This window comes from Dromaius novaehollandiae, chromosome 2 (assembly GCF_036370855.1).
Source record: "Dromaius novaehollandiae isolate bDroNov1 chromosome 2, bDroNov1.hap1, whole genome shotgun sequence".
NCBI classification, from domain to species: domain Eukaryota; kingdom Metazoa; phylum Chordata; class Aves; order Casuariiformes; family Dromaiidae; genus Dromaius; species Dromaius novaehollandiae.
Genome location: NC_088099.1, coordinates 8,976,936 through 8,992,669, shown reverse-complemented (window position 1 = coordinate 8,992,669; position 15,734 = coordinate 8,976,936). Strand labels below are relative to the sequence as shown.

At 45.5% G+C, this 15,734-nt stretch overlaps 1 protein-coding gene across 3 annotated transcripts in view; it reads right to left on the bottom strand.

The window, feature by feature from the left end:
* The window catches only part of DPP6 (dipeptidyl peptidase like 6), a 582,220-nt gene that overhangs the window by 425,976 nt on the left and 140,510 nt on the right, over nt 1-15,734 (bottom strand). Inside the window, exon 1 of one of the 3 annotated variants that reach the window (XM_026097080.2) lies at nt 9,448-10,438. The exons of the other annotated variants lie outside the window; for them this stretch is intronic. Within the exon in view, the coding sequence (XP_025952865.2) occupies nt 9,448-9,648 (201 nt within the window). The 5' untranslated portion in view covers nt 9,649-10,438. Of the gene's footprint in view, nt 1-9,447; nt 10,439-15,734 lie in introns of those variants that run through there. 3 annotated transcript variants of the gene reach the window in all.

Below are 15,734 nucleotides of genomic sequence, written 5' to 3'. Positions count from 1 at the left end.
ACAGCAACACTAGTAAATGTAGAAATCTTTGGTTCACTATAAACCATTTATGTCTCTATGGCAACATCGTTGTTGATTTCTACAGCATTCCTGTCAACACTGTGACAGGTGTTTTGTCATTTAAATATTCCCTTTCTTTTCTGGCACCTAAAGAAAACAGGAGGAACAGAAAGAGAAACAAACCACATTTAATATAGATTATCCAGAAACATGAGAAGGGATTTGGCAATAAATGACAAACAAATAAAGATGCGATTCTACAGTCACATGCAACATAATCCCATGAGCAATCTGTGCAAATCTCAGAGCTGTGTATGCAATAAACTTCTCTTGGGACAATCAGCCTCTCACGCAAGGGGTCAAGCACAGTACCAAGAGGAAAAGGCAGCCAACTATTTAGGCAGTTATCAACATCCTCCTTCCTCTCCATTGCAGAGCTCCTCATGTTCCTCTGGAATATAAGATAACTCTACCTGCCTGCACTGGGAGGAGGGCAGGGAAGACAGGAAGCAGTTGAAACTTTCATTCTACAAAGCCAGAAGGCAGATCACTGAGGTTTCTTCTGGAAAGGATCCATCTTTAGGCACCAGGGGAGAGAGAGAGAAGGTTGCCAGCAGCCACCTGTTAGATGGGGAGGAAAAACTGACTCATGGCTTCCCAGAAGTGCAAACAAAATGGAGCCTTGCTCCCATTAGGATGAAGGGCTGAGGTAGGACTGGTGGAATGGAGAAGGGGAGAGCTGACCTGCACTTTTGGCCTCTATGGCTGTTGAAGCACTGGGAGGACTTGGGATAAAATGGGAAGACCCATTTAGGAGCCACCTCTCAAACCACCCTACATGCCAGGAGCACCAGCCACCAGACTGTTTTTATATGACCTTGGCACAGGCATGAATGTCTGTTCTTCTACTGCCAGCAGTCCATACTACTTCTTTTGCCAAAGGCTGGCCTGGTAGATAAAAGGTTTTTTTTTACTCCACACTAGCAAGAGGCACTGCAGGACACTTGAGTTCATCTCCACAGACACAAATTCTGCATGACTGGGCTCTGAAAACCACTGACAATACCCTTGAGAAGGACAGACAGGCAGTAACCAGCTTCCCGCTGCTGCCCAGATGCCTGACATCTTCTCTCCCACTGCCCCCTGCTAGAACGGGAGGAAAGCAGCAGGCACAGGGATCCTGTGTAAACCTGCTGCTGGCTCCACTCAGTGTCTTCAGATCTGTGATCTAGAGATTGCAGGAACATCTGTAACTGCTCAGTCTCTCTGGGGTTCATTTCTCCTCTGATCAAAATACAAAAGCTGCTTTCTTCAATATAGAGTTGGAGTTCATTTTAAAGAAAAATAAGGAACGCATATACTTTTGTCATGTCTGTGGTATAACTAGAGTTAAGGTTACCAGGCATTTTCCACTACTGCCTTTCCATTTCATGTAGTTCTGCACTTCCGAGATAGTCAGCTTGGGAAGAAATTTGCATTTGGATTTGATGCCTGCCTAGAGCTACATCTACTCAAAATGCTGGAGTAGATGCTATTGACAAATACAGAAGGAAAGAAAGACACCCACCAATCCCTCCCCTGAAAATATTTTATAATTAAACAGTACCAAGATACTCCTTAAATCTCCCTCTTCCCAAAGAAATTCCCAAACCCTAGAACAGGTAGAGGAAAACCTCAGGCATCTGAAATGTCACATGAAGACTGTCTTTAAAGCGTGCTCGATACAGCAAAGAATTAAGTGTGCCAGACTTCACAATCAGTGTTACGCCTCTAAGAACGTCCCTGGCAATCAGTGGAATTATTTGTGTTCTTAAAGCCCCTGCAGCTCACGACCAGAAGCTGCAGGAGCTCACAGGGCTGAGACACAGCAAACACCACACTGTAATTAAGTGAACATGGCACTACCCTGCGAGTCAAAAGAAATGGGGCTATTCCAGCTCTGCCACTGCCTTAGAGCCGAGGCACATTGTCTCTGAGACAATGTGTCAACTTGGCCTCTGATTTTCCATCTGCAAAGTGAAGATAATGTTAAGTGCATTTTTAAAAGGCACAGAGACAACAATTGGAGGAGTCTATGTAATAGTAGAGCTCTACTAACAAGCACCTTGTTTAGAGGAAAATAATTTACACTATGCAAGTGATTAGCAATTAAAAATGTGTTCAATGGAAATCTGGAATGATTTCGTCAGCAAATACCCCAAACTATTGGCCTCTTTCACAGGACCTCGTACATTGCTTGCTTTGCTTAAACAAGAGCATCAAATGCTCCCAGCTGACTAGTAGCAAAAGTTACATGGCAATGTTTTTAACCATTTTACTGAAATAGTGCAGCATAATCTCCAGCCAACAGAACAAAACCTGGGATAAAGGTCTATCAGTGATACTGTGTCTCCCCAGCTGGCTCTGCCCACTGTCTGTGGTGTCCTTCAAATTCCTTCGTGTTCCATCAGAAAACAACAAAACTAATCAGCTTGGGAGGGAGGTTTTTTGGCTATGAACAGTGCCTGGGGGCTCTGGAGCTTTTGTGACTAGCTATGCACATATGCAAGTGGATCACTTACTGCTCTCCCACCCTCTGCTTGCAATGTGGACTAACTCCCCCCTCTCCCTTTCTCCCTGGCTCCACATTACAAGGCCCCTGAGGCTCAGCAACAGTGTTAATCTTTGCTGTGATCTTTGACAAGACTTTCAAGTCCTACTGTAACAAAACAATGTGAAAAAGATCTCTACCTCCAAGTGCTTAAAAGCAGAGAAATAACTAAAACTCCAGCTGAATGATGGAGATGAAGGTTTCCAGACACACTACAGGTGGAAAACTAGTGAATAGTGCATGTTTCCTCTACACAAAAAACACAGCCCATTCATCCTTCAGAACATCTTATTGGATTGTACTACTCCCCTCTCCATCTGCTCCCACCTACACTGCTCTGTGCTGTGAAACACACAGGTACACGTTGCCCATTTCATACATATCCCCACTCTCATTATTAGTTGCATATGGCAGTACAGCCCTGGGTGACACTACATTTCTTCACATAGTCTAGTGCACAGACTCAATATGTATGTTTTAACTCAAGTTTACTCATCCACACTGAATCTCATTATTACTGGACATATAATAAGAACATCTGTAATTTAATGACTATGGGTAACATTGTCAAAGATACAGAAGTGAAAAGAACCTGATGCTCCCTTGCTGAAGGTCATGCAGCAGGTCAGTGGCAGACCCAGGAACATCAGGATTTCCTAATGTTCAATCCACTGTGGTGGTATAGCACCATGCATGAATATTTAGGCACCTAACTAGGAACTGGATTTTCCAATATATGTATTTTTGGATTTGATCATAAATCACTTTTTATAAAAAAATGGGATTTACAAACCTAAATGATTTCGTACTTTGGAAAACTTACACTGTATCACCCAATATGAGTGTTAACGGTTTTTGGAGAGAGGTTATTCTTTGTTTTCTTTTGACAGAAAAGAGATGAACATTTTCTTAGAAGAAAGACTTCATTTCTCCCATGCTTGAATATGGTGCCATTTAAAACCATTGTTGAACAATTTTTGATGAACATCGAAAACCAATGTTGCTCCCTAATGGAGAGAGTGCTGTCAAATTTTCAACAAGTTAGTCAAACCTAGAGAAAGCAATAAGCAATTGCAAATAACCCTAAAGTGTATGACTTTGTAAACTAATGGTTGGTGGTTTACTATAAAAAGTAATGTAATGCCAAGCACTCTATAGAAACAGTGTAACCAAGACACACTGCCACCCCTTGGTCATAGGATGAAAATGCACGTATGTCACATCAAAGTGCTGGAAACCGTCCTGTGGATATTAGGCAAAATCCCAGTAGAATCAACTTGAAGTTACTGAATTTTAAAGAGAGATTTTGCTGGACCAGAAAATGTATAAACCTATTAGCCCACATTAATATAAAGGATTCTTTTCCAAGGGACAAAGCCTTCTGACTCTCAAAGAGCATTTCCTAAGACATGATGAGCACCCTGAGAATCATCTCTTCTTTCTGGCCTTTTATGAAACCTAATCATTCAGAGGAATGGAAATCTGCACGCATTTTTTTTTCCCGGCTCCACCTCCCCCATGTCCTGGGAAGCCTTTTAGAAGACAATACGAGGTGCTCTGACCGGAGGCTTGGTGTCTTGTTTCTGCATTTGTCCTAACTTCTACTAGCTGAAGAGAAAGAACGTGAGCTGAGTACTCTACCCGAGGTATCCCAGTTTATTGTGCAGTTCACTACTATTAGAGAGATGAGTCAGCCTCTTCACACAGTTATTCCTGAACACTTAAAAATACATTCTCCCTGGCAGATTTTTTTTAATGCATGCATCACCATCATCACAGTTAGTAAAGCCTGCAGAAACAGAGGTTAATTTTAAACAGGCAACAGATATCATAAGGCTGTATAATTCTAAAATTAGCTATAAGCCAAGTATAAAAACCATCTGACCTCAATATTAGTGTCCATTAGTCAGTAATCACAAAATATATGATGGGCTTCCTTGCAAATAAAACCCATGATTTTTATAAGATTTATAATTATGTCTTTTCCGGGAAGAAAGCTGTAATTTTTATTAATTTCAAAAGGCAGGCTTACAGAATGTCAATAGAATCTAATTCTACTTCCATTGAAAGTACTACTCCCACTCCTTTAAATCTTAGTGGTTGTAGGATAACACAGTCCAGCACCCAAGAATCCAACAAGAACAGGCAGCAGAGGAGACTCATACAGACTTAAACCATAGTAGTTTCTGCAAATAAACACAGTAGTTTGGATCTGTAGACAGTCTTTTGGTTAACAGATTACTACATTTTACAGTAATTTTAGGATTCCTGTAGCCCTACCAATCCTCCTATAAGGTAAAATCATTCATCTCTTGGGAAAAGGACACACCACTTTTGAAACATCTGCTGCAGCTCAGGCCTCAGCCTTGCTAAAACACTGTCCTTGACACACATTTCTAGAAGGCAATATATTTCTTCCTGTGAGACAAATAATGAACTGAAAATTAACACTTTCAATTACATGCAACAGCAAGCCTCACATACCAAATTACATTTCTTTCTTTATAGTAATGGCTTTAATACTCACTTTCTCAGACTCACTCTGTTAACAAATGATCTTTGATTTACTTAAAACTTAATTTATTCACAGAGCAAAAACAGTTTTACTGAAGTATTACAAAATTATCATCATTTATATCTGAATGAAAAACTTCTCAAAACTTAAACCAATCTACACAATCAATTGCAAAACTAGTAAAGTACAATACATAGTCAACGTAGTTTTAAGAAAATGAAATGAAGAAAAAATATTTGGAATTTGGTTATGGAAAGAATATTTCAGTTTTCACACTAAGGATAGCTTTTGTGCTTTGGATCTTGCAGTTTCTATACAGTTAAGTTTCCCATTAAAGTCAGTAGGAGTTTTGGCTAAGTAATGAACCTGTAAGAATGCAGCATATAGGTCTTTATATAGAAAAGTTTTATGACATTTCAATGGAGGGTTCAATAATTTTAACACACAACTTATCATTCAAAATTTAATTTAAAAAGGACTTCTATGATCATCATTTTATAGTCACTGCCTTATAAAATAGATCAATATTCTGTGTTACAGCAAAGTGCTGAATTTCTTATGCACTTGATTAATGCATTGTTATTATCCCAGTAATTAAAAGGAGCAGGGTTATACACAATCAGCATGATACATCTTACTCAGCACCTCCTGGCAGTTGCCTGCAAAAATTAAACTCATTAATCACTGTGATGCCAAAGAAGAATAAGCTTGGAAAAAATGAAAAAGCTCTGTTTTATGGAAAAAAATTCTGAAGCCAACATCTAGGAAAAAGAAAATCTTCCACAATACAGTATGGAACGCATTAACCTCATCAATTTAAAGAGATAATAATGTTACCAGAATTATTAATAATGTGCTATACCATCACATTAGATTCTACATATATTCTTCATAGTTACTGTCTCATATCCAAATGAACGTAATCAAAAGGCAATCCTATAACAACATAAAACAAAAATGTCATCAGAATTAGGTTTACATCTGTTGCAATAATTTCAGGATCAACAGTGTCATAGAGCTAAAGGGAAAGTGGTTTCTCAGGATCCTTTATACAGGACCTAGTTTCCTCTTCACTCCTCCAATAACAAACAACATGATTGTTTGATCAGGCTAATTTTTAACGTGGAAAATTTTCAATATTTAAACCAGATTTTATTCAAAAATTATGTCTACAGTACATGTTTTCTCATATATCTATCATGATTTGAAATTTCCTAAGAACTTGTTAAAATATTAAAGAATGTTATGACTTCTGCTTTGCTACACTTTTATGTTACAAAAACACTGTCCGCAACTCACTCTCAGTGGTGGATGAAAAGGAAGCAAGCAGCTGTCATATTCAATCATGATTTTCTTTATTTTTAATTTTGTTTAACACAAAGTTCCTGCTTCCTCTTTAGATACATATGTTTCTTCTAGTATTTTTCCATCAGTAGTATTTCCAGTGGATAAAATGATCACTAACAAAATGGTGACCTTCAAAGACAAGATCCTGTTTTTTCTTCTATTTTGTACTGCATTGAGGTCTGCACTGGTGCTTAAAAATATAGCACTGAATGCAGCACACACATTTCAATACGGAAAGTCATCATCAGTAACCCATAAAACAATCTCAGTTCCATTCTGATTATTAATCACATGACTAAGTTAGGAACAGAAGAGTCTTGTTTTCATGTTTGTTTTGGTATTTCCAAGTGTGGCCAAGCAACAAAACTTTGTTTCTATTTCTAAGCTCTAGCTTGTCCTACTAAATTGATGCTGAAGGAGGAAAGGCAACGTAAATGTTCCATTACAGCCTTTGTCCAAAACTGAAATTGGAAGTTTAATCCCTTCAGAAAGGGGTTTCCAATGCGTTAAGCCCTTCCCCATGATAAGCTACAGCACATGCCACTGGCACTCTGCACAAATAGACAGCCCTCCTTTGCGCTTCATCACCCCGTCCTTGCCTGGTGCCTGCCTCGCATTTCGCTTTCCCTTGGGAATTTTATGCTCATAGCGGCTTGTCCTGGGCGAACCTGTCTGCTGCCGCCGCCCTGGCCCCCCTTCTCTGCGCCGCGATCTCGCCGTGGCCAAGGTCAGGAGCCCGCGGCCGGCTCCCCCCGGCGTCCGTCGCGGCCCTCCGGGGCTCTGTGGTGCTAAGCACCGCGGACAGCTCCTCCCGCCTCGCCGCTCTCAGCACCGCGGACAGCTCCGCCCGCCGCGCCCAGCACCGCGGACAGCTCCACCCGCCCCTCCCCTCCGTGCCCGCCTTCCTGCCCCTCGGGGTGGTCGGCTCCGCTGCTGCCCACGGCCCCTTCCTCCTGCAACAGACGCTTTGCAAAAGCCACGGCCATCGGCTTTGCTGCGTCTGCACCTTCCCCTGCACGACCCTCCCAGAGCGCCCCCGGCCCCAGGCTGCCCAGCCTCTACTAGATGGGGCACGTTTAAACTGCCTGAGCCGGTCCGCTGAACTTTCTCCGACGGGTGTCCTGCTTGGAATAACAATCCACGCGAGTGTCCACGTGCTTTTTAGAAATCATCCCCAATCTCTCTTTCTGGCCATTTTATATGCACTTCCTTGCGGGGCACCCCTAGGCAGGCACCTTCTCCTCTACGGGTTGCACTGCACAACGATGCACCACCCACACACACACACCCCAGGGAGAAAGAAAAAAAACCTCTCCTTTTAATAGCTTATTAATGATAGTAATAATATTTAAAGCCTGTCAGCATAAATAACTCGCACTTGCTAAACTGCGTCCTCTGCTTCTCGGCTCAGCGCTTCTGGTGATCAGAGACGCGGCTCCAGACATCTGCCGTCTCCAAACCCAGGAAAGCGAAATTAAAACAGTCAAATAACGAGGAAAATGTGCCTGAGCTCAGCCCTGGCGGCGGGCACTCCGCTGGCTCGCAGCGACACCTAGAGCCCAGCCCCTCGCCGGACCCCGGTCCCCGTGTCCCCGTGTCCCCGGCCACGCCGGTCAGGTCCGGGGCGGGTGTGCGGGCCCTGGCACCGCGACGGGCCCCCGCCCGCAGCGGCCGGACCAAGGAGCGCCGGCGCTAAGAGTCAGGAATTCACAGAGAAGAGTAAATTCGGGTTCCTGCCCGTGCTGGTCCCTGGGGGCTATCAGCACGGCAATCACTTCGGGGCGTTTTAGGCCGATTTGCCTTCTCGCCGGCGAAAGTGCGCTTGCTCTATCGACCGCGAAAGTTTTTACGAAGGGGAGGGATAAGGATTGGGAATTAGAAGACAAATCGCGCAAGTTTCTTTGCGAACACAACTCTCTCCTCCCAAGTGAGGCAGACCTGCTACCTCCACTTTAAGCGGTGACTTTCCTAGGAAGGCTTTGAGAACAAGAGCTGAGCCCAGCAGCAAAGCTAGTGGCGCGTCCCAACTTTTAACCGACAGAAGCGTTAATCTGAACTGCAGCCATTTGCTTCCCCTCGTGTGTTTCCACATAGGCAAAACATCTTTACATCCCTTTGCAAACAGAACAACACACCAGAGACGGGGAGGCGCCCGGTTCGATCTATCGCCGGCCTTTCTTCACCTCCCCACTTCCTAAATCCTCTCCTTCCCTCCCCGACAGAACTAGGAGCAAGCGGCCCAAGGTAGTTTAACTCCATCAGCCACAGCAGCGAGCCGGCGGCCTGGGTGAGTCATTCGTTACTAAGGCAATATGCAGATGCACCCTTTGAAGCCGCTACTCCGCCTAGCAGCGCGGGAGCGGAAGGTGCGCGGCCGAAGTTTGCACCTTCCCCGGCGGCGGCCGAGGGGCGGCGAAGAGGAAGCCGAGCCCGAGCAACGGCTGCTCGAGGGTTAAAAAGTTTCCCCGCGGCCAGGCTCGGCAGTCTGCCGGGAAAGCGAGGAGCAAGGGGAAAGGTGAAGCCTTCTGCCCCACGGGGAGCGTTAAAGGGTGAAAAAATGAAATAATCGCTAAAAAAGGGGGGGGGGGGGGAAGACACCACCTTGCAGCCCCGCCGGGGGGAGACGGCCGGAGCTCGCACCCGCAGCCCCGGGCGCCGAGCCCCACGCCCCCAGCCCTGCTCCGCGGCGGCTGAGAGCCGCGCAAGGCGAACCCGAAGTAAGTGAGGGAGACGCGGAGGCAGCGCGGAGGCCGGCGCGCCTGGGAGCCCCTCGCCCGGGTCAGGGAGCAGCGGCCCCGGCACTTGCCGGGAACGAGGAGCAGTGCCAAGAAATGCCCGGGAGGGCAGGCAAACAACGGCGCCGGCTCGCAAGAAATCGCAGCTAGGGAGGGCACGGGCAGACGCACGACCACACACACACACACACACACGACAAGACTGGGGAGGGGGCACCCAAAACACAACACAACAAAACGCGAGCACGGCTGGCGCTTACATCCTCCTCCTCGCAGTCACTTCGCGGCTGGTACTGGAAGCGGGGCCGGCTGCTTTCCTGTTGCAATGGACGCGGGGTCTTGGCGGCAGCGCTGTCCTCCTCGTTGCACTGGGCGCCCAGAAGGTGACTCGCTTCGGGGGGGACAGGGAACGATCTGGAGGTGTTGATCTTCCCGCTGAACCTCTGGTACAGCGAAGCCATGAAGTCAGTCCGCGGGAAACGAGGGGGAGGGAGGGAAAGAGAGACGCTTCTCTCTCTCTTTTTTTTTCCCCCTCCTTTCTTCTTCTTTGGCTACAGCATGCTACACGCGAGCGAGTCTCAGTCACACATCAGTGGAAGGGATAGCGAGGGTTACTGGTTCCTGTTCCTCTACACCAGCATCCAGAGAGAAGCGGGGGGATAGAGAGACCAGGGAGGGGGGGGGACGATGGTGAGGGGGGGAGAAGAGAGGCGACAGATAAATAAATAATAAAACGCAATCGAGCCGTAACACCACAGGCCCCGGGAATGCTGCACCATCCAGTGTTGGGAAGGAAAAAAAGAAATAGAGAGGAAAAAAAACCACTCCAAGAAGACGTACCCCAGATAATGGCGCCTGAGTGGATCAGCATTAAATGTGCTTTGGGGGTGTGCGTGTGTGTTTGCAAAAGGAGGGAAAAAAATGGAAGGGGGGCTGGATCAATCGCTGTCAGTGCCTCCCCAGGCTGAGGTGGCAGAGCAGTCGCCTCCGAGGTCGCATACCAACAGTGTGCAAAAGCGAGCGGCAGAGTGACAGAGTGTGTGAGACAGAGTGGAAGAGGCTGGGAAGCCTCATTCAAAGCACGTTGCTCTTCTGGGGAGGGAGGGCTCTTCTACAACGATCTCCTCTTCGGCACCTTCTTTTTCTTCTTTTTTTTTTTTTTTTCCGGGGAAACAACTTAAAAGAAAGCAACAGACACCTGATCGCGAGCCGTGAGGGAGAAAGAGCGAGGCGGGGAGGCGGGAGGCGAGGAGGGGAGGCGGGAGGCGGGACCCGCAGCTGGAGCGCAGCCGGGGAGGCGGCGTGCCCGGCGGCGGGCTGCCCCCGCGCAGCGCCCGCCGCCGGGGCGCCTCGCCCGGGGCTCCGGCCGGCACCGGGCACCGGCGGGCTCTGCCCCACCGTGCTGCCTCCCCGCTGCCTGGCTGGAGGCAGCGAGCAGCCGCCTCTCCGCCGCCACAAGCAGGGAACTCCGCGGTCCCCGTCCCCTCCACCTTCCCGCTCCTTCCCCCGCCGCCCCACGCCTTGGGGGGCAGGGGGGAAAAAGGCTTTTTTTTTTTTTTTTTTGGCGTTGTTGCTGTCGCTTTTGAAAAATCCGGTAAATCGCCTCTCTCACTATTTTCGTATTAATTCCTTTTTGCTGCATTAAAACGTGCTTCAGCGCCCCTCTGTGGAAATCCGCCCAAAGTGGCTGCCGCCGGGAGCAGCCGGGGATAAACAAGCGCGGGCCCCGCGCGGGCGGGGGCTGCGCCGCGCTCCGCGGCCTCCCCGCCGCCCCCGCCGCTGCCCCTGCGCGGCCGCGCAGCGGGGCAGAGCCTGGCGCCGGCTCCCGCGGCCGCCGAGCAGCGCTGCCGCCGGGCAGCAGGGGCATCTGCTCCAAGCAGGCCGCGGGGCTCGGCCGGGCCGGCCGGCCTCCTCCCGGCACGGCGGCGTCGGGACGGAGGGTGACAATCCGCGCTGCTCCAGCCCCAGCCTCCGGGGCTGCCATGGCAACAGACGCTTAGGCTTCAGGGAAAGTGGCAGAGTTGCAGCCCCCTCTTCTCCCGTAGCGAAATCCTCCTCGTCTTTGACCTCCAAGTTTGCCAGCGATACTGGGATTACCAGGAGTCCTCTTACGGGAAGCACAAGCCAGACCTTGCCAAGTCCTGTCCAGAGACTGCTAAACAGCTCACAAACTTGATTATACTCTAGGAAGTGCATCTGATGGGCTGAGATGTTTTTAAACACTGTTCTTACTTAAAGTTTTAGCTGTTAAGAAAATATCATCTTTGATATATTTAATTTCATTAGTCTTAAAAAACCCTCAGCACATCACGTATACAATATTTTAAAGCATTCTGGAAGTAAGCAATCCTCTTCCACTCCCGTTATTTCAACAACCCTCTGATCAAAAATCTCTTTACATCTAAACAGTTTCATCCTCTGCTTTTTGTTTGTGTCTTCAAAGTCAGGGATGAAAAGTCTTAACATTCAGATGAAAAGGGAACCTTATCTCATCAAGAGAGAAAACACAAACACACGCTCTGCCTCCTTCCTGATGGGACTTGAAAGAATCATTTTGATCTTCAGAACTGAGATCCTGACATTTAATTAAAAAATGAGATGCACACGTAATGCTCTGAAGCAAAGGTCTAGCTCCTAAGCCCTAGCGACGTACATCATAAGCGAGGTAACTTTCCAGAAGTCACCGGGCCACTTGGCAAGTTACGTTTCTGCCGCAAGTCAACTGCACATTACCAGTAAAATCCGAACAGTTACCAGTTACCTCGGCCAAATCCCATCATGAATTGCATTAACAGTGCCTTTAGGATTATTCATAATTGCCAACAACTAGCAGTGAAAGAAAAAAAAAAAGGAATAGGAGGATCAAATTAAAAGCAATAATACATTTTTAACTTCTAAGGAAAACTAGGGCACAAAGGAATAATCAAAGCAAGCCACAAAAAGGCAAGACTAAACCACCAGGCAGGAAAACACCACAGATTAAATGTCTGAATCAGAAAGTCTCAAAGAAAGTACAGCAAAAAGAAAGCATTCTGCTTCACAGAAGGAACAGTTCAAAACTGAAAGAGTCACTAAGGACCAATATAATTCCAAATGCATTCGGTTTGTGTTTTTAATTCTTAGGAATCAAGATTTCACATAATGAAGTTTGTCTAGTCATGCGCACACATATTGTGCATACATGTGTGTACAAAATTCATGGAAAAACAGCGTTAAGGGAACATAAAATTGCAGTGCCAGATACTTGAAAAGCTCAGTGAAAAACAAACCAGCCAAACAGTCCTCGCACACCAAAAATCCTGATCATGCAGCTTCAGGCTGTGATTCATTTGCCCTGAAATAAATAATCACAGCTATTTAAAGCTTTTTCTGATTCCAGCTCTTTACCCCACGGCAGACCAGGGGCCGCAGAAGGAAGACTCTGGGTACTGGAGTGGATGAAAGAAGACAGTTTGCACCAATATGCTACATCATGAACTGCAACGCACTCCTCTGTAGCTCTGCTACAGCAAGAGTGACCTTGCACAGAAGGGCTGAGTAGACAGCTGGAGGCAGAAATGTCTCGAATAAACTACAAGAAGATTCACCAGAACCAGTCTGTCAATGCCACTATTAAAAGCAGAAGGATTTTTCTGAGTCATATGGGACCCAGATGATTTCATTAGGGACTTTGGAGAGCACTTCAGCCTGCCTGTGCACAAGTTATCTCAGGATGCAGGTTGTCCCCTACGAGCATATATTATGGTAGTCTGGTCTGCCTCTCTCGGGGAGGGACACAACTTTGCATTACTGAGTCACAGCTCTGCACTCAAAGTCCTCTACCCTTTCCTTGCAATTCCATGGTTAATTCACCGTGCGTGACTTTGAGCCCGGAGCCCTCTACCTCTGCGGGCTATGTGACCAGATACCATCACGCAGTGTGCACACCAACAGGACACAGGAAACAGGACGGAGCCAAAAGAAGGCAATAGCAAGCAGGGAAACATGAGAATAAAACGGCAATAAACAATCACCGTATCAGTAACGGTGGCTTCGTTACAGCAAAAGAGCTACTTGGCCTGCGGTGATACTTGACGAAAAGAAAGTAACTTGTACAGTGAAATAAGTTCAAAGAGGCAAAATATTTCAGAAGTGCAAACATGAGATTCATGTCTTTAAACACACAGCTTATATGCAAGGAAAAATCCTTTCCCCAAATCCTGCAAACAGATCCCAAGATAAAAATCAAGGCATTTCAGAACAAACGTTTTTCTCAAGCATCTCCTAGTTTTATATTTATTTCAGTATCCAAAGTTTTGCACGGAGGTTTGATTCCTAACTAGTAACATTTCCATCAAAACAAAGTGTGCTAGCTTAAGATATTTCCCCTGCAGCGGCAATGTAATTATGTTTTACTGACATTTTTAAAGCATATAGGTAAAAATGACACTTTTGCTTGCTGTATAAACAAGCTGCATTCCCACATCTGAACACTATTAATATAACACTTATCAAAAGCAAGTCAAACCCAAGCCCTACTGACTTTAAAACAACACATAAAAGACATCTTTTTGGACAAATCTTTTCAGAATGACACTGACAAAGAAACAATCTAGACATATTTCTCCTGGATATTAAAAAATACATTATTTCTTACTGCCAGGGAATTTAAGTATTGTGAAAAGTTATTCAGCTTCTATCCTTATTAAGAAATTTATGCTTGCTTAAACTTTGAAATTGTCATATAAACAATATAGCGCTCATTGCAGACATAGCTAAGCACGTTTCTAATTTTCATGTGGCCATAGTTCTGAGTAGCTGATTAGTGGAAAACGTTAATTAAAGTAATATTTTCTATACAGTTCTTAATAGTTGAAGTATAAGACTTTACTTTTCCCACAAATTTTTAAAGGAATTTTAAAATTTCCTGGTTATCTTTTAATATCAAAAATGAGTCTATTTATTAATACAGTTAATGGGTATTTAATGCAATTGTCTTGTCCCTCTGCTTTTTTGTTTTAATAACAACTCTCCAGGCACTCAAGAAACCTAGATTCACTATTTTAACTCCCATTATAAGTGTTAGCCAAGATAAAAAGATCCAATTCATGAACTGCTCATGGCCTCGGGCTTATGTAACCTATATATTCTCTCTCTTGTGTCATCTAAAAAAAACCCAAAAAACAAACCAAAAAAACAAAACAAGAGAGAAATTCTCTTACCTGTGTGAAATACACCAATTCAGCAGTCCCTCTGGATACACTTGATCACTCTTTTTGATCAAATGCATGTGCTGGGGGAGAATATAGCTGTGTCAAGACAAGTGACACTAGTGCTGCTGAAGACGGGAGTATCATGGACTGTGGAATTAGTATGCCGATCTGTCCACTTTCATCTATAGTTATTACTCCTAAGAGAATCTCAAAGCCAATTCCATAGAAATGCAGCACTGGACAGTGAGTGAGCCTGGAGCACAGAAAGGCACATTACTCTCAGGTCACACAACTCACCAAGATTACTCTCAGAAAACCACTCTGCTAGGCCTTACAACTATTACCAATAAATAAATACATAAATAAGCTTTTGAAGCTGGACTTAGAGATGCGTTGGGAAAATTAGTTTTTTTCTGGACACTGTGAGAATAATTCAATATTCCTCAAGTGGCTGAATAAATATATGAATGCTTTCTGTGGGAAAACAAATGTCTGATACTTAAGTACTGGGAAGAGTATGCAAAAGGGCAGTACCAGGTACAAGACTTTGGGGAGAGAAGAAAGGTTGGAAAAAAAGGCTGTTCAGGAGAAGGGATGGACCTAGAGGAAACAGAACGAAGAAGCATATACAAGGGGCAGGGACATAGTGAAGCACCAGGAGGGCTGAGAGAGAAGGGAGATGACGGCAGGTGAGGTCAGAGAGGCAGGAAAGAAATGGGCCAAAGCTGGCAGAGGTGGAAAGCACCAAGACTCCCGGAGAGCAGGGAGAAGGGCTGGAGCGTTACAAGGTTAATTGGAGCCACACAACGGGATGATTTTCAAAGCCAGAGAGATCAGCCCCTCCAGAGGGTGCTTCAGACATCTGGTAGATAAATGTTTGGTCTGTGGTCAATAGACAGATCAGTACCTCCAGTAGGTGATTTTATCCACCAGAAGTCTTGATAAGCCTAATTGAATGAAATCAAGAACATGTGGCTGAATATCAGCAAGTACTTCCTGCTAGCACGAGCAGGATTGTTTCCAGAGGAAACCGTGAAAATGCCGAGGACATTTATAAATAGCCTGTATATGGCACGAAGAAAATGTGCTGTAAGGAAGAACCCTGCCAACTGGCAAGGGGATAGACTACGTGACTGAGAAGGTCTTTCCCATCTCTAATTTCTATGATTTTGCAACTGGTGCAAGGGTGAGGAAAAGCAGAAAAAAATCACAGAGAAGAGAGTGTTCACGGACCACGGTTGTGCAAGTTTGCTGCCAGAAAAGGAAACTGCAAGGCCTAAGTAAAAGAACGTACAGATGCACATGTTTTTGTACAGCTGTGTAGCACAATGGGGTCTCAGCCTATGACTGGACCT